At 39.6% G+C, this 23,826-nt stretch overlaps 1 protein-coding gene across 1 annotated transcript in view; it reads right to left on the reverse strand.

Moving 5' to 3' along the window:
• Positions 1-359: 359 nt before the first annotated feature.
• Positions 360-23,826, reverse strand: part of OPN3 (opsin 3) — a 66,145-nt gene continuing 42,678 nt past the window's right edge. Inside the window, exon 3 of the mRNA XM_053712272.1 lies at positions 360-617. Coding sequence (XP_053568247.1) covers positions 360-617 — 258 coding nt within the window. The remainder of the gene's footprint in view (positions 618-23,826) is intronic.

Raw genomic sequence — 23,826 nt, forward strand, 5'->3', positions numbered from 1 at the left:
GTGTGTGGGGTGTGAGTTGAAAGAGGGTGTGGGTTGTGTGTGTGTGGGGGCTGTGAGTTGTATGAGTGTGTATGGTATGCGTGTGTGTGGTATGCGGGTTGTATGAGTGTGTGTGGTGTGTGGGTTGTATGAGTGTGTGTGGGTTGTGTGTGGGGTGTGAGTTGTATGAGTGTGTGTGGTGTGTGGGTTGTTTGTGTGTGTGTGGGGTGTGAGTTGTATGAGTGTGTTTAATGAAGGTTTAATTTTGACTTTGACTGTCCATTTAAAGTGCTTTTAATTACCACTAGTAGGAAAGTTTACAGCCTCAATACAATGCCATTCACTGTTTACATTTTCTAATGTATCAATAAAACATTAAACTATACCTTTTTAAGCATGAAAATGTTGATCACAGGATTATATGCAGCACTTGATTTGGCAAGGAAAGTTGGTATAAGTGCTGTTGTAGTAGTGATTTGTTTTTTATAGCCATACGTCAGTAAGAGAGATATCACAGAACGTGGAATCCAGCAAATCAGTAATGTGCATATCATCAATAGAAATATTTTACCAATTTTTATTTCAGTCTCCATGATCTTGACTTTTTGAATATCTTGAAGGTTCTGAACACGTGAAAGCTGAAAATGTGGAAACAGAAAAAATATATTTTAGATGAAAAATATGGTAAACTGACTGTTTCATTAGGCTTTCTTGAACATTTAGGGCCAGATTACAAGTGGCACTCAAAGCACAGATAGCGCATGAGCGATAAAAATATTTAAAGTAAAATGTTAACGTGGTCAGGTTTGCACACGCAATACAAGTTGAAAGTAAAAAGTTAGCTCGCAAGCGAAAGATCAAGCATGCTAACTTTAAGGGGTCAATTTATCAAGCTCCATAAAGACCGCTGCTCCATCGCCTGTCCGCCTGCTCTGAGGCGGCGGACAGAAATTAACCCGATCGAATACAATCGGGTTGATTGACACCCCCTGCAGGGGGCGGCATTGCACCAGCAGTTTACAAGAACTGCTGGTGCAATGATAAATGCCGACAGCGTATGTGCAGCACACCAAGGGGTGCAGTATTTTATTCATTTATATGCGTATTTTTTTATTAAAACTCACCTTTTTGTGCTGACTCGTGACTTTTTGTGCATTTTGTGCTGAAGTAGTTCTTCCCTAAGGGGTCTTCCATCCTATTTTAATATTTGTGGGGTCTAAGAGTGCTGAAGTTCCTCTCTTTTTCAGGGTTTTATTGTGAATTCTGAATATCTTCTATTTTGTAGTATATATATATATATATATATATATATATATATATATATATATATATATATATATAATAAAGAAATATAAAAAAAGAGAGAGAGACGGAAGAAAAGCTAGAATAACTTCCATGCCTGTTAATTTTGATTGCCACGCAGGGTGCATACTCTATTAGCACACTATGCCTTTTTACAAAGAAAAAATATCCTGTAGCATATCAATCGGACCTTGCCCAATGACAGTCCAGCGCCAAAATACCAGGCAATCCTTCTCTGACCAAAAGAAACTACAACCTCAGACGATTGTTTTGTAATTCTTTTATTAGAAAAATAATCATATATTCATATATACAAAATAAAATCATAATAACAAATGCAAACAAAATATCTCTTGTTACAAAACTGAAATATTGACCCAAATTTTTGTCATCAGAAAAAAATCAAAATGCAAACATTAAACTTAAAAAATCACACAAAATAAAATTAAACATATTTCAAATACAGACAAAAACAAACTGGAGGAAAAAACAAACAAAAAAAAAACACCTAAATAATCCAATACTTCCACTTCTTTGTCTTCCAGATGCCTTCAGAATCTAATTCCCCATATCGCCTCCTATCAAAAGAAAAATACAAAAACAACTTCCCACGGATCATACCCACACAATTACCTACAGTAACTACCTCTTTCTTAAAAATCAAAATATTACGCACATCCCACAACACCTCCTTCACACAACATGCCAACAACCATATCAATCTTGCTTTCTCCTTTTCCACACCACTTCCACACAAACCATACATCATCATATTAAAAGTAAAAAATTGCACTCCAGTCAAACCCTCAATCATCCTTTTCAAATTTCTCCAAACATCCCTAGCATACTCACAATTCCAAAACAAATAAATAACACTCTCGCTTTGAAAACAACCATCTCTAGGACACACTTCTGAAGCCACTAAACGACGCATTCTCTGAAAATCCCTTGTTGGCAAACACTTATGCACACTCATCCAACTAATATCTTTCTGCCTATTCATCAAATACTTATTACACACATTTTTCCATACCAACACACATTCATTTTCATTCAAACCCCCAATCAACTCAAGACCTTCCTTCTTCTCCAACATTTTCAACACCATTCTGTTTGCACACCACATCTCCCTACTAACATTCTCCAAACCATATTTTTTAATCCAACATTCCACCCTTACATAAAACCACGGAACAGCAAAACATACCGGTTTCTTTCTATCAATCTCAAATAAACCATATCGTCTTAAAACATTTCCACAAGCATACTTTACCATACAACCAGCCATGCTATCCTTACCACTCAGAACCACACACCTACTAACATATTTCACAGCCAAAAATCTCTCCACATTTGGAAAACCCTTACCACCAACATTCTTACTCTTAACAACAACATCTCTTTTCAAATGCTCCATACCAGAACTCCAGAAAAAAGAAAACAACACTCTCAAAATTCTCCGAAAAATCCTCTCAGGTGGTGGAAAAACTAAAGCCAAATATAACATAATAGGGATCAAAACCGATTTAATAACTAACATTTTTCCTTCCAAAGTCCTTAGACCAAAACTGAAGTTTTCTACTCGCTTTATCAAAAACATTCTCCCAACTTTCCAAGCCTTTCAAATCCACATCAAATTTCACACCCAACACCTCAATTGCACCTTCAGTCACAGGCCATCCACAGGAATCAATCTCCGTATCATTACCAAAAACTTTAACTTTACACTTATTCCAATTAACTGTGAAACCACTTGCCATACAAAAACATTCAACTAAAGTTTTCACCCTCCTCAAACCAGCCTGAGTCTCACATACCACACTCACATCATCCATATACCCAATCACTTTTAAACACCTTCCATTACTACCAGGAACACTCACACCTCTAACTAATTTATCCTTCCTCAAAATAGTTAATAATGGCTCAATGACACATACAAATAACACAGGAGACAAAGGACATCCTTGACGTACTCCAGATTTAACACAAAATTCCTCAGTCAAAAAACCATTAACCTGGACTTGACTCACAATATCACTATACAAACATTTAAACCATCCAATAATCTTACCAGAAAAACCTAAACGTTCTAAAACATGAAACATAAAATCATGCACTACCCTATCATACGCTTTTTCAAAATCCACAATAGCAACAGCAACAGACCTCATCCTCTCCCTCACATACCACAGTACATCACGTAGTAACAACAAACTTTCAGAAATCTGACGCCCAGGAACAGCACACACTTGCTCTTCACCCACAACCTTACCAATCACTCCACGCATTCTATTTGCCAACACCTTTGCAATAACCTTATAGTCAACATTCAACAACGTAATCGGCCTCCAATTCCTCAAATCTCTCTTATCACCCTTTTTAAATAACAAAACAATCAAACCTTTCCTCATTGAAACAGGCAAAACATTCATTCTAAAAACAAACTTACAAACATCCAACATATCAACCCCAATCAAATTCCAAAAACAAGTATAAAATTCAACAGGCAAACCATCACAACCAGGTACCTTCCCATTCTTAAAACTCCTAACAACCTCTGCAATCTCATCCAAACTTAGATCCCTTTCTAACAAATCATTATCATATTTTTCCAACTTAACCTCAATGTTTTCCAACAACTCATTTTCCAATAAAACATCTCTTGTTTTTTCTTTATACAACTCACTGTAAAACTCATGAACTTCACGCAAAACACCATCCGTACCATTAACTTCACACTCAACCTTATCAAAAACACTAACAAAACCAGTCTTTCCTTCAAAAGCTTTCTTAAAAAAATATTTACTACAAGACTCATCCTTTTCCATTTTCTCCAATCTTGCCATAAAAACAATTTTCTTTCCTTTTTCATGCATACACTTTTTAATTATCTTTCTTGCTTCAGCAATTTCCTCATGCACATCAATACCACAATTTCTCAATTCATACAAACACAACAACCTCAGATACCATTTATCATACCATTCCCTTTCCATTCTAGCTTTCTCACAGCCTTTCTTAATAAAAAAACCTCTTTATTTCCAACTTCAACCATTCCCACCACATAAGCACATTAATAAAATCACATTTTCTTTCTAGCCACCTTTCATACATCCAAACAAACTGACGCTTAAACTTCTCATCTTCTAACAAATCCACATTCAGTTTCCAAACACCCTTACCATACTTGATCTTCAAATCACAATTCACCTTACACATCAAAAGGGCATGATCCGTAAAGGGCATCCGCTTTAAAGAAAAATCATCAACACATAAAAATTTAGATAAAAAACAAAAATCAATTTGAGATTTTATCCCACCACTATCACTAAAGAAAGTAAAACCCTCCCCTGAAAAAGAAACAGACCCGAAGGCATCCTTCAAACCGAAAGATTTAAGCAAATCAAGTAAAAACCCTGAACTATCCACCCTACAATCACTCCCACCCTCTCTGTCCCCATTCTTAATAATACAATTAAAATCCCCAACCATAAAAGTTGGCTCTCGACCTGGCAGAAAAAACTTTAAAGTTTCAAAATTAACGTTCTACCCTATTTGGAGAAGCATATACATTAAACAAACGAAAAACAGTCCCACAAAAACTAAAACTAACCAAAAGTAACCGACCTGGGACAATATGAACTACATTAAGGATAGAAAAACTAAACCCCTTAAACAAAACTCCCCCCCCCATTCCTATCAGAAGAACAAGACCATACTTTAGGACCATATTCCCAGTCAGCACATTTAGGATGTTCAGAGAGACCACATTCCTGCAAACAAAAAATATTAGCAGAACATACAGATAATAATTTAAAAATTGCAGCTCTCCTTGCTATAGTTGTCATACACCTGACATTAAGGGAAGAAATGGTCAGAAACATCACAAAAATAAATTAAAGAAAAACAAAAAAATAAATAACATCAGGACTTCTTCTTTCCTTTCTTTTTCTTAGGACTCAAAGGAGATTCTTTAAATCTGCCTCTGTGACGTTCCGACCTCCTAGGCTCCCCCTTGCCAGCCTCATAACCAGTAACTTCAGCAAGTTGGTTCTCATCTCTTTTATCTAGATAACCAACAGAAGAGGCATCAGAAAAGTCACCTATACACTGGCTTGAGTCAGAAGGAAACTCTGAAATTAAAGAGTCAGCATCACTTGTAGTATCTGGATCTGCACCCTTAACTACTGGAAGATTCAAATCAGGACTTTCCCATCCATCAGAATCCACATCTATTTTTCGCATGGAGGCAGATTTTTTCCCTTCAGTGTCCATATCCTCCTCAGAACTAGAGGACACAACAGCAGACCAATCAATGTTCTCCCCTTCACCAAGAACAGCATCAGGAGCAGCATCACAAGATGACTCAGTGAAGGAAAAATTCTCTGTCCCAGGAACAGCAACAGTATCATCCACAGAATTGGGCAACAGGGCTTCAAGAACATGTGAAGCAGCTATCACATTAGATGTAGCAAGATCCACCTCCTTAAGATGAGATTGGGCTAGAGACCTTCTCAACCACAGGAACCACCACAGGAACATCAGACACCTCTCCGACAGGGACACCAACTGCAGATTTCTTACACAAAAGAGGTAATATAGAGTTCAATGCCTCATCAGAGACCTCCTCCTCATTGACAGATGGCTCAACTGCAACTGAAGATGTTTTTTTGCAACATCAGCATAGGAAGGCTTCACTCTATCAAGCCCCTGAAACATCATCAAAGGACACATCCTGCACAGATGACTTGAAGAACCACACAGGTCACAGGTCCGGCGTTTACTACAGTGGGCAACAAGATGATCCTCCTCACCGCAATTTCGACATCTGGCACCTGGGCAATTGTCAGCAATGTGACCAAACAGGTTGCAACTACGGCAAAAAAGAGGCATGTCATCATAGTATAGGAAACCTCTATTTCCACCAATGGCGAAAGTCTGTGGAGGGTGTTTCTTTCCACCAATACCTAATTCATCTGGCACAAACCGTACCCAGAACCTGTGCTTTCCATTGAAAGTCCCAAACTGATTCTTCAGCTTGCTACCTCCTTGAACATCATCAAAGTAGTGACAAAGAAACAGACGAATTTCCACATCAGTGACCCAAGGGTTGTACATATGTACTGTCACCGGGATTCTTCTCTCCCTCTGCACACAGGCAACAAATTTCATGCCAACCAACTCTGGAGCAGCAGCCATATCAATAGTCCGTTGATAGCAGGTCTGTAAATAATGCTCATCGGTGAAAGCCACATCAAAAATCCCTCTTGAAGGGAATGACTGAACACAATGCAAACTTGCTCTTGGCATCTTCAAAACACCCTCCAAAACCACCTGCTGGACATGAGCCAAACCAATCTTCTCTCGAAAGTCCTCAGAAATCAACACCCGAAGTGTATGGGGAACATTTGGCACATTGGTAGCCATATTTGCCCTATTGCCTCTTTAGGCTGGATTTCAGAGCGCCCCCCCAAAAGCAGCATGTGGCTGAAGTCCAGGGACGATGCCACAAGGCCAAGGGGACGGCCCTACTACCCAGTTGCTCTACGCCTAAGGAATAGCCACCCCCCAATAGCAGCAGGAGCCCAAACCCCAAAGGGAAAGGACCCCAGGCCGAAGGAGCAGGTCTCCAGGCAGCAAACCAAGACCAAGACCAAGCACAGAAAACTGCACTTGATCCAAGCCAAAGGCCCGAGAAGCAACCTCAGACGATCGTTTTGACCTTCTGTGGGCCCCATCATTGAGGTGCAGTTGCATCTCTCTAAGGGCATGTGTGCAAGGAGTCCAGGTCTGGTTTCCCCCATTACTCATAGGGTGACCTAAGAGCAATTTGCATAAATATAAAAAGAGAGAGAGATGCACTTAGCTGAGAAAGAACAAAAGCTAAAATAACTTCCATGCCTGTTCATTTTCATTGCCACTCAGGGTGCATACTCTTTTAGCACACTATGCCTTTTCACAGCGAAAAAATATCCTGTAGCATTCTGTGTGTATGTGTTATATGAGTGTGTGTGGTGAGTGTGTTATATGAGTGCTGCCCAGCGCCGAAATACCAGACAATTCATCTCTGAACATGAGAAACAAGCTAACCCCAGATGATCGTTTCGGCCTTCTGTGGGCTTCATCAGGGAGGTGCAGTTGCATCTCTCTATGGGCATGTACACACACACACACAACACATACATATACATCTTTAGACATGTATATATGTGTGTGTATGTGTGTGTGTATCTCAATGTTAAGGCTCTTTGGCTGCCTTATTTTTTTTTTTTTACTAACACCTGAAAGCTCATATGTTTGAGTCCTTTTGTGTGCAATATAGGAGTGTAACTGTACTTTGTAATGTAATTTTCATGTGTTTTGTTACACTTTTTTGTTTTGCAAAACAGTTAACCAGAGCTCTGGTGATGCAGCACTCATTCTAGAGTAAATCGCGACTGCCCTAAAGTGATTGGATTTACTTTCAACTCGTAATACCAGCAGTAAACCTGACAAGCGCAAACTCCCACAATAAATCCGACTGCTCGTGCGCACATGTTTGCGCTCCACTCGTAATCTGGCCCTAAGTGTTTTAAGCCAATAGAGGGTCAGAATTATTCTTACTATATTATATTGCTGGAGACATTTACATCCTTTTAGTTATTTCTTGGAACATGATGGCATCTTTGTCCTTAGAGAGATGCGACTGCACCTCACTGACGAGACCCACAGAAGGCCGAAACGATCGTCTGGGGTTGTTGTTTCTCTTGTTCAGAGAAGAATTGCCTGGTATTTCGGTGCTGGACTGTCATTGGGCAGGGTCAGACATCAGTCATAGAGGATATTTTTTCTCTATGAAGGGGCATAGTGTGCTAAAAGAGTATGCACCCTGAGTGACACTGAAAATGAACAGTCACGGAAGTTTTTCTAGCTTTTGTTCTGTCTCAGCTTAGTGCATATCTATCTCTTTTTATATTTATGCAAATTGCTCTTGGGTCTCCCTAAGAGTAAAAGGGGAAACCAGACGTGGACTCCTTGCACACATGCCCTTAGAGAGATGCGACTGCACCTCACTGACGGGGCCCACAGAAGGCCGAAATGATCGTCTGGGGTTGATGTTTCTCTTGTTCAGAGAAGAATTGCCTGGTATTTTGATGCTGGACTGTCATTGGGCAGGGTCAGACTGATATGCTACAGGATATTTTTTCTCTGTGAAGGGACATAAGGTGCTAAAAAAGTATGCACCCTGAGTGGCACTGAAAATGAACAGGCACAGAAGTTTTTCTAGCTTTTTTTCTGTCTCAGCTGAGTGCATCTCTCTCTTTTTATTTTTATCTTTGTATTTGTATTTTGAATTCTAACTGTAAATGGCCTATGCACGTTTTCTTTTAGTAATCACTAATAATTTAATTTTGAATATATTTTCAAATAGATGTATTTTTTTAATTAGGATGGAAGCTATAATGGAAACTAACGTTGTGTTGTATATGATATGTAATAATTAAGAAATATAACAGTTTGACTTTTTTTTTGGGGGGGGGGAATCAGTCAAGTGCATTTTGCAATGTGAAAGCTATTTTCATTCACTTAGGACAGTTTGCGCTGATAAGCATGCCAAATGCATTGTCTGGTCCTCATCTACTCACTAGTCCAACTGACAAGTAAACTTGACGACCTATACCAGAGCTAGGCACTCGTTCTCTATGGCTGCATAGCCGATCTCTCCATCCAAAAGATTTCTGCTGTGGTAGGCTACTGGATCCTCAACCCACTTGGAATCCACTTGGCTGAGTATAGTGCCAATACCATAGATGCATTTAGAATAGTCTGCAACCCCTGTGTTGTACCTTAATGAAAAAAAAAACTCTAAGAAGACTATAGGGAAACATGAGGATCTCCAATAGAGTAATACCAACCAAAGATATTTAGATGGAGTCCAATATATTCAACAAATGAAAACAATGAGAAAGTTCATAAAATTTGTTTGTAGATTTTCTCAAAATGTAGCAGCTTCCTGAAGACAGTAATGTTCTTGCTCTAAAAACACAAAAAAGGAACAGAAGGACCAAGCTTGGCAAAATGAACAAACACATTTTTATACTCACAAGTGGAAACTCTCAGTATCCCACCTCACTGACCTCCGGAATGCAGTGGCATAATTCCACAATTCCTTTAAATGTTAGTGGATAGATAGCAGAAGTGCAGCAATTTCCAATTTTACTAAAATTTATTAAAACCAAGTTACATAGTAAAATCAAGGGGTTACAGAAAAATCCTTGAGCAGTAAAACCGCAACGCATTTCTCAGCTATATAAGCCATGTTCGCATTTGTATACTGCTCACTGAACACACCTGCTTAATATAGCAATCAATTGCCAATATGCAAGAAAAGTTTCATACCACCCCTCTATACCAAACAAGACACAAAAAAATAATCAAATACATCAAAAATATCGTACATACACATTAATCTCTATCCCCAAATCCCCAATGTCATAAAATCATGTGAAATGGATGTCCCTTATTAAACAGTATTCATTAATGTAATCAACCCCCACTACTGCTGAAATGAATATATAGCTATCACTAGTAAACTAATCATGTGATCCATTATAATCACATATAGTCCTCATGTGCAAAATAAAACAATGTGTATGAATTTCAGGACATTCTCCGACCTGAGACTCCTTAGTCTAAATGGATGCTGTAAGCAGCTTGTCTTTGAATCCACACTTTTCTGTGTTGTGCCTGGCATGGGAAACAGGAATCAAAACTCTTGCACCTCAGAGCCACCTTCATGACCACTTTCTGAGATGTGTACGCTCCTCTTGGAATAAATTACGTGTGTACCATTCTCATGGTAGCAATTTTTTGTGTCTCCAAAAGGTTGTTCTGGGGTTGTACTTAACACAGATCCACCTTTAAACACCCTACAAGGCTTGATGAACTGGTGCGCTCAGTGGAGTCTGAACTCTAACCTGGTTCCAAGGACATTCACTCACCATGTGAGCAGGCTTGACAAATTGGTAGCATCTAGATGACATTCTCCTGCTGAGGGAAAATTCTGTAGCATTGTACAGCTTCTAACTGCCTTAAGTGCCTCAGCTATTAGGGCACCCCATGACTCCAGATAATGATCTGCCATCTTTGTGCCTTACTGCAGCGTTTAGGGCTCTCTATCTTTCACTCATTCTTTGACCCCTGGAGCTACCTGAGCAAAAAAAACTGTTCCATCATAATCACCTCTTCCAGTGATTGGACCTGCTTGCCTCTAATCCAACTCAAAGAGGCTCTGTCTTGCCAGCTAGCTCACTCAGCTTATTTATCTCCAACAGCTCACTCAGCTTATTTATCTCCAACTCCCTTCAGCAGCTTGCAGAAGGAGGTAAGCTTCAGGAGTGAAAATGTACTGGAATGGTCTAGCTTACTTCACTTGCAGTTAGTCTTTTACATACTCATCTTCCACTACCCGATAGGCTTCTGCAGCCCTACCTGTCCACTTGTTGGCCAGGAGCTGCACTTGCTTTGCTAGGGCCACCTCATGCAGGACACACAACCTCTCAAATTCTTCTATGTAACCGTCAATCTCATCCTTTTCTTTTTATCAATGGTTCAAAACACCTAGTGATATAGTTTTGGCCAAGAAGGACTCAGAGTGGCATGGTGACACTGGTGTGGAAGCTGATTTCAGGGCATCTAGGTCCAGCTGCTACTTCCGAGCCTGCTCTATGATTAATAGAACCACATCTGTAGATATATCCAGTGGCAGCATGCTCAGCAACTCACATGCCCATTCTGATGTCTGTCAACCCCTATTCCCAGCCTGACCTTCTGTGGAATGGCCTGCTGGCCGACAGACAGCTATTTGGGTCCCTCTGCAGATGGTGCATCCTTCTCACTCCTGTATTCATCATACTGTTGAAGACCTTGGATGAGAACTTCTTTGCAGAGGATATCATACTCCATTACTTGTCTCTTGCCAGGGTCTGCAGGGCAGACATTGTACAATTTATATGATGAATCATACATCTCACAACTCTGTTGTGCTGTCTTGGGTGATCCCTTCTGAACAGCCAGAATGGGTCTGGGTGGTTGGTTTAGATAAACAAGAGAGAATATGACTCTGTTAACCACCAAATATGACAGACTATTTGGATCCCACGTAACAGAAGACTAGGCAAAGTCTTCGGATGATCTGATATGCACATCAATCAAGCTCTCTAGTTCTCATCTTATCACTTGTCTGACTGACAAGTAACCTCTGGAATGCACTATCTAATCAATCCTTTAACCTCCCCCGCAGTATACAGAGCATTCCATAAAGTATTACAATAATAATGTATATGGTTTAAGATAGCTGTCTATGACATTCTTTATTACTCGCCGTATATCACATTAATTGGACAGGTATCCTTCATTTGTGTCTCATATAAAAAACCCTTCCTGCAGTCTGTTTATTGCTTGGTAATTTTGAACCGGTTCCTGAGCCTCTCCTACATTAAGCTGATAATTCTATTGATACTCAACCTCTGCATTCTGATTTCTTATCCTGAAGTTTGGTATGCTTTTGAAGTAATTACTTACTGAAGTCTCCTTTGTATTATCTGACTCGCAGCTGCTGAGTGATCGGACTGACAGCCCCTACTTCCTGCAGCTCAGCATTACATGTGGATAAGGCAGTCTGGAGAAGTATCTGGAGACAAGGTCTGAGATGTAGGGGGGAGCAGTGCAGTTGAGGGCTTTGAATGTTGTGTTTAATCCTGGAGGCAAGAGGAAGCCAGTGAAGTGATTGGCAGAGAGGTGCAGCAGATGAGGAGCAACGTGTAAGGAAGATGAGCCTGGCAGAGGCATTCATTATGGATTGTAAGGGAGCAAGGTGGCAGCTAGGGAGACCAGAGAGGACAGAGTTGCAGTAGTTGAGGCAGGAAAGGATGAGAGAGTGGATTAAAATCTTAGTTGTGTCTAGTGATGACGCGAACCTAAAATTTTGCGTTCGCAAACGGCAAACGCGAACTTCCGCTAATGTTCGCGAACGGGTAAACTTGGCGAACCGCCATGGACTTCAATGAGCAGGCGAATTTTAAAACCCACGGGGACTCTTTCTGGCCATAATAGTGATGGAAAAGTTGTTTCAAGGGGACTAACACCTGGACTGTGGCATACCGGAGGGGGATCCATGGCAAAACTCCCACGGAAAATTACATAGTTGATGCAGAGTCTGGTTTTAAGCCATGAAGGGCATAAATCACCTAACATTCCTAAATTGTTTGGAATAACATGCTTTAAAACATCAGGTATGATGTTGTATCGATCAGGTAGTGTAAGGGTTACGCCCGCTTCACAGTGACAGATAGAATTGATAGATAGATAGATACATAGATCAATAGATGCAATATACATTTGATAGATACAAATTACATAGATCAAAAGATGCAATATACATTTGATAGATACGAATTACATAGATCAAAAGATGCAATATACATTTGATAGATACGAATTACATGGATCAAAAGATGCAATATACATTTGATAGATACGAATTACATCAATAGATGCAATATACATTTGATAGATACCAATTACATAGATCAAAAGATGCAATATACATTTGATAGATACGAATTGCATAGATCAATAGATGCAATATAAATTTGATAGATACGAATTCCATAGATCAATAGATGCAATATACATTTGATAGATGCGAATTGCATAGATCAATAGATGCAATATACATTTGATAGATACCAATTACATAGATCAAAAGATGCAATATACATTTGATAGATACCAATTACATAGATCAAAAGATGCAATTTATATTTGATAGATACGAATTACATAGATCAAAAGATGCAATATACATTTGATAGATACGAATTACATAAATCAAAAGATGCAATATACATTTGATAGATACGAATAACATAGATCAAAAGATGCAATATACATTTGATAGATAAGAATTACATAGATCAAAATATGCAATATACATTTGATAGATACGAATTACATGGATCAAAAGATGCAATATACATTTGATAGATACGAATAACATAGATCAAAAGATGAAATATACATTTGATAGATACAAATTACAGAGATCAATAGATGCAATATATATTTGATAGATACGATTGATAGTTAGATAGATTCGATAGATAAATAGATAGATTTGATGGATATATAATTTCCCTGACAGAGTATAACAATAAGACATGCGGGCTGGAACCCATGGTAAGGTTACTTCCTTTTGCACAATCGAGTATACCAGTTGCAGAGGTTCTGACCCTGCATTCTGGCTGCACCTCTCCCTGTAAGAGAGATCTGTTACAGAGTCTGTGGGCCTGTATGCAAAGAGCTGGCCTGCCTGAAAGGAGCAGCAAGGCAGATCAAAAGATGCAATATACATTTGATAGATACGAATTACATAGATCAAAAGATGCAATATACATTTGATAGATACGAATTACATGGATCAAAAGATGCAATATACATTTGATAGATACGAATTACATGGATCAAAAGATGCAATATACATTTGATAGATACGAATAACATAGATCAAAAGATGCAATATACAATACATTTGATAGATATGAATTACATGGATCAAAAGATGCAATATACATTTGATAGATACGAATTCCATAGATCAATAGATGCAATATACATTTGATAGATACGATTGATAGTTAGATAGATTAGATAGATAAATAGATAGATTTGATAGATATATAATTTCAATGACAGAGTATAACAATAAGACATGCGGTCTGTGACCCATGGTAAGGTTACTTCCTTTTGCACAATCAAGTATACCAGTTGTAGAGGTTCTGACCCTGCATTCTGGCTGCACCTCTCCCTGCAAGAGAGATCTGTTACAGAGTCTGTGGGCCTGTATGCAAAGAGCTGGCCTGCCTTAAAGGAGCAGCAAGGCAGATCAAAAGATGCAATATACATTTGATAGATACGAATTACATAGATCAAAAAATGCAATATACATTTGATAGATACGAATTACATAGATCAAAAGATGCAATATACATTTGATAGATATGAATTACAGAGATCAATAGATGCAATATACATTTGATAGATACGATTGATAGTTAGATAGATTAGATAGATAAATAGATAGATTTGATAGATATATAATTTCAATGACAGAGTATAACAATAAGACATACGGCCTGGGACCCATGGTAAGGTTACTTCCTTTTGCACAATCAAGTATACCAGTTGTAGAGGTTCTGACCCTGCATTCTGGCTGCACCTCTCCCTGCAAGAGAGATCTGTTACAATGTCTGTGGGCCTGTATGCAAAGAGCTGGCCTGCCTGAAAGGAGCAGCAAGGCAGATCAAAAGATGCAACATACATTTGATAGATACGAATTACATAGATCAAAAGATGCAATATACATTTGATAGATACGAATTACAGAGATCAATAGATGCAATATACATTTGATAGATACAAATTGCATAGATCAATAGATGCAATATACATTTGATAGATACGATTGATAGTTAGATAGATTTGATAGATAAATAGATAATTTGAAAGATAGATAATTTCCCAGACAGAGAATTACAAAGACGTGCGATCTAGGACCCCTGGTAAGGTTACTTCCTTTTGCACAATCGAGTACAGGTTGAGGTCCGGGATTGCCTTTTTGTGCTGTCTGATTCTTTCAGGTATACCAGTTGCAGAGGTTCTGACAATGCATTCTGGCTGCACCTCTCCCTGCAAGAGAGATCTGTTACAGAGTCTGTGGGCCTATATGCAAAGAGCTGACCTGTCTGAAAGGAGCAGCAAGGCAGAGGGATCGATTCCTGCCTATAAGAAACCAGAGGGCACGCTACCTGCTGGAAGTGTGCAGTGAGGCAGAGGGATCTATTCCTAGAAGCAGACAGGCAGAGGGGACGCTACCTGCCTGGGAGCCCACTGAGACCAGCCCAGCTGGGGGAGATACTGCCGCTGGCTTGACCCCAGTCTCAGCCACGATAGCCCTGGTCCCACTATTTGGAGGCAGAGGGATCTATTCCTGCCAAGAAGCAGCCTGGCAGGGGGATTTATTCCTGCCTAGAAGCAGACAGGCAAAGGGGACGATACCTGCCAAGAAAGAGCTGCAGGGCAAAGAGGATGCTATCTGACTGAGAGTCCACTGAGACCAGCCCAGCTGGGGGAGATACACCCGCTGGCTTGACCCCGGTCTCAGCAACTATATCTCTGGTCCCACTATCCGGTGGCCAACCCAGGGTTTGGACAGAGGAAGGGAGACCTCCTAGTGGAGAACCGCTACATCCGGGAGATGGAAAACGATGTTTGGACACCCAGTACAGGTCGTTCTCCTTCAGCCTTTTTATACGAGGGTCCCCGACCCTCAACAAACACAACAGCATGAAACACCACATATGCCATCCTTTTGCACAATCAAGTACAGGTATGGCATCGATTTTAGGAAACCGGAGATAATTTTTAGGAACCGGGAGATGGTAAAAGATGCTTGGACACCCAGTACAGGTAGTTCGCCTTCAGCCTTTTTATATGAGGGTCCCTAACCCTCAACAGGCACAACAGCATGAAAGACCACATATGCCATACTTTTGCACAATCGAGTACAGGTATTGCATCGATTTTAGGAACCCGGAGATAATTTTTAGGAACCGGGAGATGGAAAAAGATGCTTGGACACCCAGTACAGGTCGTTCTCCTTCAGCCTTTTTATACGAGTGTCTCCGACCCTCAACAGGCACAACAGCATGAAAGACCACATATGCCATCCTTTTGCACAATCGAGTACAGGTATGGCATCGATTTTAGGAACCCGGAGATAATTTTTAGGAAGCGGGAGATGGAAAAAGATGCTTGGACACCTAGTACAGGTCGTTCTCCTTCAGCCTTTTTATACGAGGGTCCCCGACCCTCAACAGGCACCACAGCATGAAACAACACATATGCAATCCTTTTGCACAATCGAGTACAGGTATGGCATCGATTTTAGGAACCCAGAGATAATTTTTAGGAACCCGGGAGATGGAAAAAGATGCTTGGACACCCAGTACAGGTTGTTCTCCTTCAGCCTTTTTATACGAGTGTCCCCGACCCTCAACAGGCACAACAGGATGAAAGACCACATATGCCATCCTTTTGCACAATCGAGTACAGGTATGGCATCGATTTTAGGAACCCGGAGATAATTTTTAGGAACCGGGAGATGGAAAAAGATGCTTGGACACCCAGTTCAGGTCGTTCTCCTTCAGCCTTTTTATACGAGGGTCCCCGACCCTCAACAGGCACAACAGCATGAAACAACACATATGCCATCCTTTTGCACAATCGAGTACAGGTATGGCATCGATTTTAGGAACCCGGGGATAATTTTTAGGAACCGGGAGATGGAAAAAGATGCTTGGACACCCAGTACAGGTCGTTCTCCTTCAGCCTTTTTATACGAGGGTCCCCGATCCTCAACAGGCACAACAGCATGAAACACCACATATGCCATCCTTTTGCACAATCGAGTACAGGTATGGCATCGATTTTAGGAACCCAGAGATAATTTTTAGGAACCGGGAGATGGATAAAGATGCTTGGACACCCAGTACAGGTCGTTCTCCTTCAGCCTTTTTATACGAGGGTCCCCGACCCTCAACAGGCACAACAGCATGAAACACCACATATGCCATCCTTTTGCACAATCGAGTACAGGTATGGCATCGATTTTAGGAACCCGGAGATAATTTTTTGGAACCGGGAGATGGAAAAAGATGCTTGGACACCCAGTACAGGTCGTTCTCCTTCAGCCTTTTTATACAAGGGTCCCCGACCCTCAACAGGCACAACAGCATGAAACACCACATATGCCATCCTTTTGCACAATCGAGTACAGGTATGGCATCGATTTTAGGAACCCAGAGATAATTTTTAGGAATCGGGAGATGGAAAAAGATGCTTGGACACCCAGTACAGGTTGTTCTCCTTCAGCCTTTTTATACGAGGGTCCCCGACCCTCAACAGGCACAACAGCATGAAACAACACATATGCCATCCTTTTGCACAATCGAGTACAGGTATGGCATCGATTTTAGGAACCGGGAGATTGAAAAAGATGCCTGGACACCCAGTACAGGTCGTTCTCCTTCAGCCTTTTTATACGAGGGTCCCCGACCCTCAACAGGCACAACAGCATGAAACACCACATATGCCATCCTTTTGCACAATCGAGTACAGGTATGGCATCGATTTTAGGAACCCAGAGATCATTTTTAGGAACCAGGAGATGGAAAAAGATGCTTTGACACCCAGTACAGGTCGTTCTCCTTCAGCCTTTTTATACGAGTGTCCCCGACCCTCAACAGACACAACAGCATGAAAGACCACATATGCCATTGTGTATCGCACAATGTCAGTCCCTTCGGGATCCATCCCTCATTCATTTTAATAAAGGTGAGATAATCAAGACTTTTTTGACCTAGGCGACTTCTCTTCTCAGTGACAATACCTCCTGCTGCACTGAAGGTCCTTTCTGACAGGACACTTGAAGCGGGGCAGGCCAGAAGTTCGATTGCAAATTGGGATAGCTCAGGCCACAGGTCAAGCCTGCACACCCAGTAGTTAAGGGGTCCATTGCTCATCAGAGTGTCGAGATCCGCAGTTAATGCTAGGTAGTCTGCTACCTGCCGGTTGAGTCTTTCTCTGAGGCTGGATCCCGAAGGGCTGTGGCGATGCATAGGAGTTAAAATGGTCCGCATGTCCTTCATCAACAACACGTCTGGAAAGCGTCCTGTCCTTGCCGGCGTGGTCATGGGAGGAGGAGGAGGATTACTTTCATCTCTTCCCCTGTTAGATTCCCGTTGTGCTGTGACATCACCCTTATAACAATGTATCATGAAACACAGCACTCACTGCACAGCCAGGAACAGGTTTACCAAACCCAGTATAGATACATAGACACAGAAGTCGTTCCAGCTGGTGCTACAAAAGACTTTATTGTGCAAACAGGGATAAAAAGCGACGTTTCAGGCCCACACTTGGCCTTTTCTCAAGCTTAACCAAACATTAGTGAACAAACATTTAAATAGCCCTAATGGCGCCAAACATTGTGATTAGGAAGTGATAAAATGTTGCCCTCTAGTGGAGAACCATCATACAATATACAAATATACAAATATATATCAAAGTGCTATTATTGATGGCCCAAATTCTGCCACCTAGTGAAACAGCATCATATTGTTAAACAATTATATCTCTCATATCATATGTGTAAAAATCTTAATAAACTAAACAATACTTCAAAATTACATATTATAAAAAAATGATAAAATGCATTGAGAATTTCATTGATGTTCTAATAATCACAATATTAAATTAAAAGTTATGTATATATATTAAGTGTACCCAAAATGGATCAATCATATTTGATATAGTTTTTTTACGATTAACTTCATCTTTATTTAGATTTTAAATCCATAGTTATATGTATACACTCATATAGTTGGTCATTATTGGCTATTCAACATAGCATATCTATTAAATTTATAGAGACATTAAATCTCATATTAATAACGTATTATATTCGAATGCACATTCATTTATATAGTATAATACAGTCCTATGCTTAACCCATTCTATTCAACTTTATTATATTTCACTTAGAATGAATTTTTGTTTTTTTATTTTTTAAATGAATTAATTTAATTTAATTTAGTCACCAAAAAGCAGTCCAATTACATTCTCTATTTAAACCTCTTGGCCATAACGTGCCCAATTCATTGATCCAAAATGTTTCTCTCCTAGTTAGTATATTCTCCTTATCTCCCCCTCTTCTAGGTGTACTAACCCTTTCAATGATTTGAAAGCGCAATTGACTTATTCTATGGCCAGCCTTTATAAAGTGACCAGCTACTGGAGCCTCCTTTTTGCCACAACGAATGTTTGACTTGTGCTCCGAAATTCTTTCTCGGGCTTCCCTGGTCGATTGACCAATATACATCAGGGAACACGGACATTTAATTGCATAAATAATGTATTCCGACCTGCAAGTCAAATATTCATTTATGTAATACTTTCTGCCTGTATATGGGTGACAAAAAGTGTCACCCTTAATCAGAGAGTTGCAATTAATGCAAGATAGACACGGAAAACAACCTTTTCGTTTTTGACCGGTTATTGTACATTGAATCTGTTTTCTCTTGGCCCCAATATCTGCTTTCACCAATTTATCTTTAGTATTAGGGCCACGTTTATAGGCTAGCATAGGTGGTATTGAAAAGGCCCCTATATCTGGATGGCATTTAGATAGAATGTACCAATATTTACGAATGATCTTATTAATCTGGTGACTCCTTGTATTATACTGAGATATAAATTTAATCCTCTCTGTATTTCCAGAACAATTCATGTTCTTTCCTTTCCTTACTGTTTTGGATTTGTTACTACTTAGGCTCACATCCTGTTTTATGTTTTCAATCAATGCCTTTGGATAACCTCTTGAGATAAATTTGTCTGCCATTTCCTTCAAACGGACCTCCTTAATGGTAGGATCTGACACGATCCTATCAACCCTAAGGAGTTGACTTTTAGGGACAGCCTTAAAGGTGCTAGGTGGATGAAAACTCTCAAACATTAATGTGTTATTTTTATCAGTGGGCTTGGAATAAATATCAATTTTCAAACCATCTACACCTTTGTATACTCTAGTATCCAAAAATTGGATTGAGCATTCATCGTATGTTAAAGTAAATTTTATACCATTGACTGCACAATTCAGATCATCAACAAATGCCAATAGGGATCCAATGTCGCCGTACCATATGCCAAACACGTCATCTATAAAACGCCACCAGGTGGCGCCATATTGTTTAAATAGATGGTGTTCATAGACAAACAATTCTTCAAAATTAATCATAAATATGTTGGCATATGTCGGGGCGACATTGGACCCCATGGCTGTCCCCTTCTTTTGGAAATAGAAAGTGTCCTTAAATAAGAAGTAATTAGCATACAAGATAACTTCTAGTAAATTCACAAAAAATTGTATTTGAGCTAAACTGTATTTTTGGTCACTAGATAACATCTTCATTACAGCAGCTATACCACTTGTGTGTTTTATTGATGTGTACAAACTAGATACATCTAAAGTAAACAGGATGACTTTCTGATATGGTAAATCAAGATTTTCTAGTTTTTCCAAAAAATCATAGGTGTCCCTGATATATGAGGATGATTTTATAACGTAGGGCTGTAAAACTTTATCTAAAAAAATAGCAATATTAGAGAATATGGAGCCTGTACCAGCTACAATAGGCCTACCTGGCGGTAGATCTTTGTGTTTATGGATCTTAGGTAAACAATATATTACAGGTCTTATTGGGTGTTTAATTTGTAAATATTCACTTAGATCCTTAGAAATTAGATCACTCTTTAATGCTTTAGATAAAATATTCAAAATTTCACTTTGTATTTTATATGTTGGATCAAAACCAACCTCCACATATACTGAATCATCATTTAGTTGTACGGCGACATTGGATCCCTATTGGCATTTGTTGATGATCTGAATTGTGCAGTCAATGGTATAAAATTTACTTTAACATACGATGAATGCTCAATCCAATTTTTGGATACTAGAGTATACAAAGGTGTAGATGGTTTGAAAATTGATATTTATTCCAAGCCCACTGATAAAAATAACACATTAATGTTTGAGAGTTTTCATCCAGCTAGCACCTTTAAGGCTGTCCCTAAAAGTCAACTCCTTAGGGTTGATAGGATCGTGTCAGATCCTACCATTAAGGAGGTCCGTTTGAAGGAAATGGCAGACAAATTTATCTCAAGAGGTTATCCAAAGGCATTGATTGAAAACATAAAACAGGATGTGAGCCTAAGTAGTAACAAATCCAAAACAGTAAGGAAAGGAAAGAACATGAATTGTTCTGGAAATACAGAGAGGATTAAATTTATATCTCAGTATAATACAAGGAGTCACCAGATTAATAAGATCATTCGTAAATATTGGTACATTCTATCTAAATGCCATCCAGATATAGGGGCCTTTTCAATACCACCTATGCTAGCCTATAAACGTGGCCCTAATAATAAAGATAAATTGGTGAAAGCAGATATTGGGGCCAAGAGAAAACAGATTCAAGGTACAATAACCGGTCAAAAACGAAAAGGTTGTTTTCCGTGTCTATCTTGCATTAATTGCAACTCTCTGATTAAGGGTGACACTTTTTGTCACCCATATACAGGCAGAAAGTATTACATAAATGAATATTTGACTTGCAGGTCGGAATACATTATTTATGCAATTAAATGTCCGTGTTCCCTGATGTATATTGGTCAATCGACCAGGGAAGCCCGAGAAAGAATTTCGGAGCACAAGTCAAACATTCGTTGTGGCAAAAAGGAGGCTCCAGTAGCTGGTCACTTTATAAAGGCTGGCCATAGAATAAGTCAATTGCGCTTTCAAATCATTGAAAGGGTTAGTACACCTAGAAGAGGGGGAGATAAGGAGAATATACTAACTAGGAGAGAAACATTTTGGATCAATGAATTGGGCACGTTATGGCCAAGAGGTTTAAATAGAGAATGTAATTGGACTGCTTTTTGGTGACTAAATTAAATTAAATTAATTCATTTAAAAAATAAAAAAACAAAAATTCATTCTAAGTGAAATATAATAAAGTTGAATAGAATGGGTTAAGCATAGGACTGTATTATACTATATAAATGAATGTGCATTCGAATATAATACGTTATTAATATGAGATTTAATGTCTCTATAAATTTAATAGATATGCTATGTTGAATAGCCAATAATGACCAACTATATGAGTGTATACATATAACTATGGATTTAAAATCTAAATAAAGATGAAGTTAATCGTAAAAAAACTATATCAAATATGATTGATCCATTTTGGGTACACTTAATATATATACATAACTTTTAATTTAATATTGTGATTATTAGAACATCAATGAAATTCTCAATGCATTTTATCATTTTTTTATAATATGTAATTTTGAAGTATTGTTTAGTTTATTAAGATTTTTACACATATGATATGAGAGATATAATTGTTTAACAATATGATGCTGTTTCACTAGGTGGCAGAATTTGGGCCATCAATAATAGCACTTTGATATATATTTGTATATTTGTATATTGTATGATGGTTCTCCACTAGAGGGCAACATTTTATCACTTCCTAATCACAATGTTTGGCGCATTAGGGCTATTTAAATGTTTGTTCACTAATGTTTGGTTAAGCTTGAGAAAAGGCCAAGTGTGGGCCTGAAACGTCGCTTTTTATCCCTGTTTGCACAATAAAGTCTTTTGTAGCACCAGCTGGAACGACTTCTGTGTCTATACATCACCCTTATACACTGTGTAAAGCATACTTTTTAATTTATTTTTGAACTGCTCCATCCTTTCCGACTTGCGGGAATTGGGTAACATTTCAGTAACTTTATGCTTATACCGGGGGTCTAGTAGCGTGGACACCCAGTACAGGTCGTTCTCCTTCAGCTTTTTTATACGAGGGTCCCTCAACAGGCACGACAGCATGAAAGACCCCATTTGCACAAGGTTGGATGCCGAGCTAATCATGTCCCGTTCCTCATCCTCAGTGATCTCACTGAAGGTATCTTCTTCCCCCCAGCCACGTACAACACCACGGGTACCAGATAGGTGACAACAACGAGCAGCCTAGGATGCCTGTTGGGCTTGGTCTTCCTCCTACTCCTCAAAGCCACATTCCTCCTCTGATTCCTCTTCCTCACAATCCTCTTCCTGCGTTGCCGCTGGTCCAGCAATCGATGCTGATAAAGCTGTTTCTGATGGTGATGGAGACCACAACTCTTCCTCTTCACTCTCATCTACGGCCTGATCCAGCACTCTTCGCAGGGCACGCTCCAGGAAGAAAACAAAATGGTATGATGTCGCTGATGGTGCCTTCGGTGCGACTGACTAGGTTTGTCACCTCCTCGAAAGGACGCATAAGCCTACAGGCATTGCGCATGAGCGTCCAGTAACGTGGCAAAAAAAATCCACAGCTCCCCAGAGGCTGTCCTAGCACCCCAGTCATACAAATACTCGTTAACAGCTTTTTCTTGTTGTAGCAGGCGGTCGAACATTAGGAGTGTTGAATTCCAACGTGTCAGGCTGTCGGAAATCAAGCGCCTCACTGGCAGGTTGTTTCGCTGCTAATCTGACAAGTGCGCCATGGCCATGTAAGAACGCCTGAAATGGCCACACACCTTACTGGCCTGCTTCAGGACATCCTGTAAGCCTGGGTACTTATGCACAAAGCGTTGTACAATCAGATTAAACACATGTGCCATGCACGGCACATGTGTCAACTTGCCCAATTTCAATGCCGCCACCAAATTACTTCCATTGTCAGAAACAACTTTGCCAATCTCCAGTTGGTGTGGAGTCAGCCACTGATCCACCTGTGCGTTCAGGGCGGACAGGAGTGCCAGTGCGGTGTGACTCTTGGCTTTCAGGCAAGTCAACCCCAAGACGGCGTGACACTGCCGTATCCG

This window comes from Bombina bombina, chromosome 4 (assembly GCF_027579735.1).
Source record: "Bombina bombina isolate aBomBom1 chromosome 4, aBomBom1.pri, whole genome shotgun sequence".
Lineage (NCBI taxonomy): Eukaryota > Metazoa > Chordata > Amphibia > Anura > Bombinatoridae > Bombina > Bombina bombina.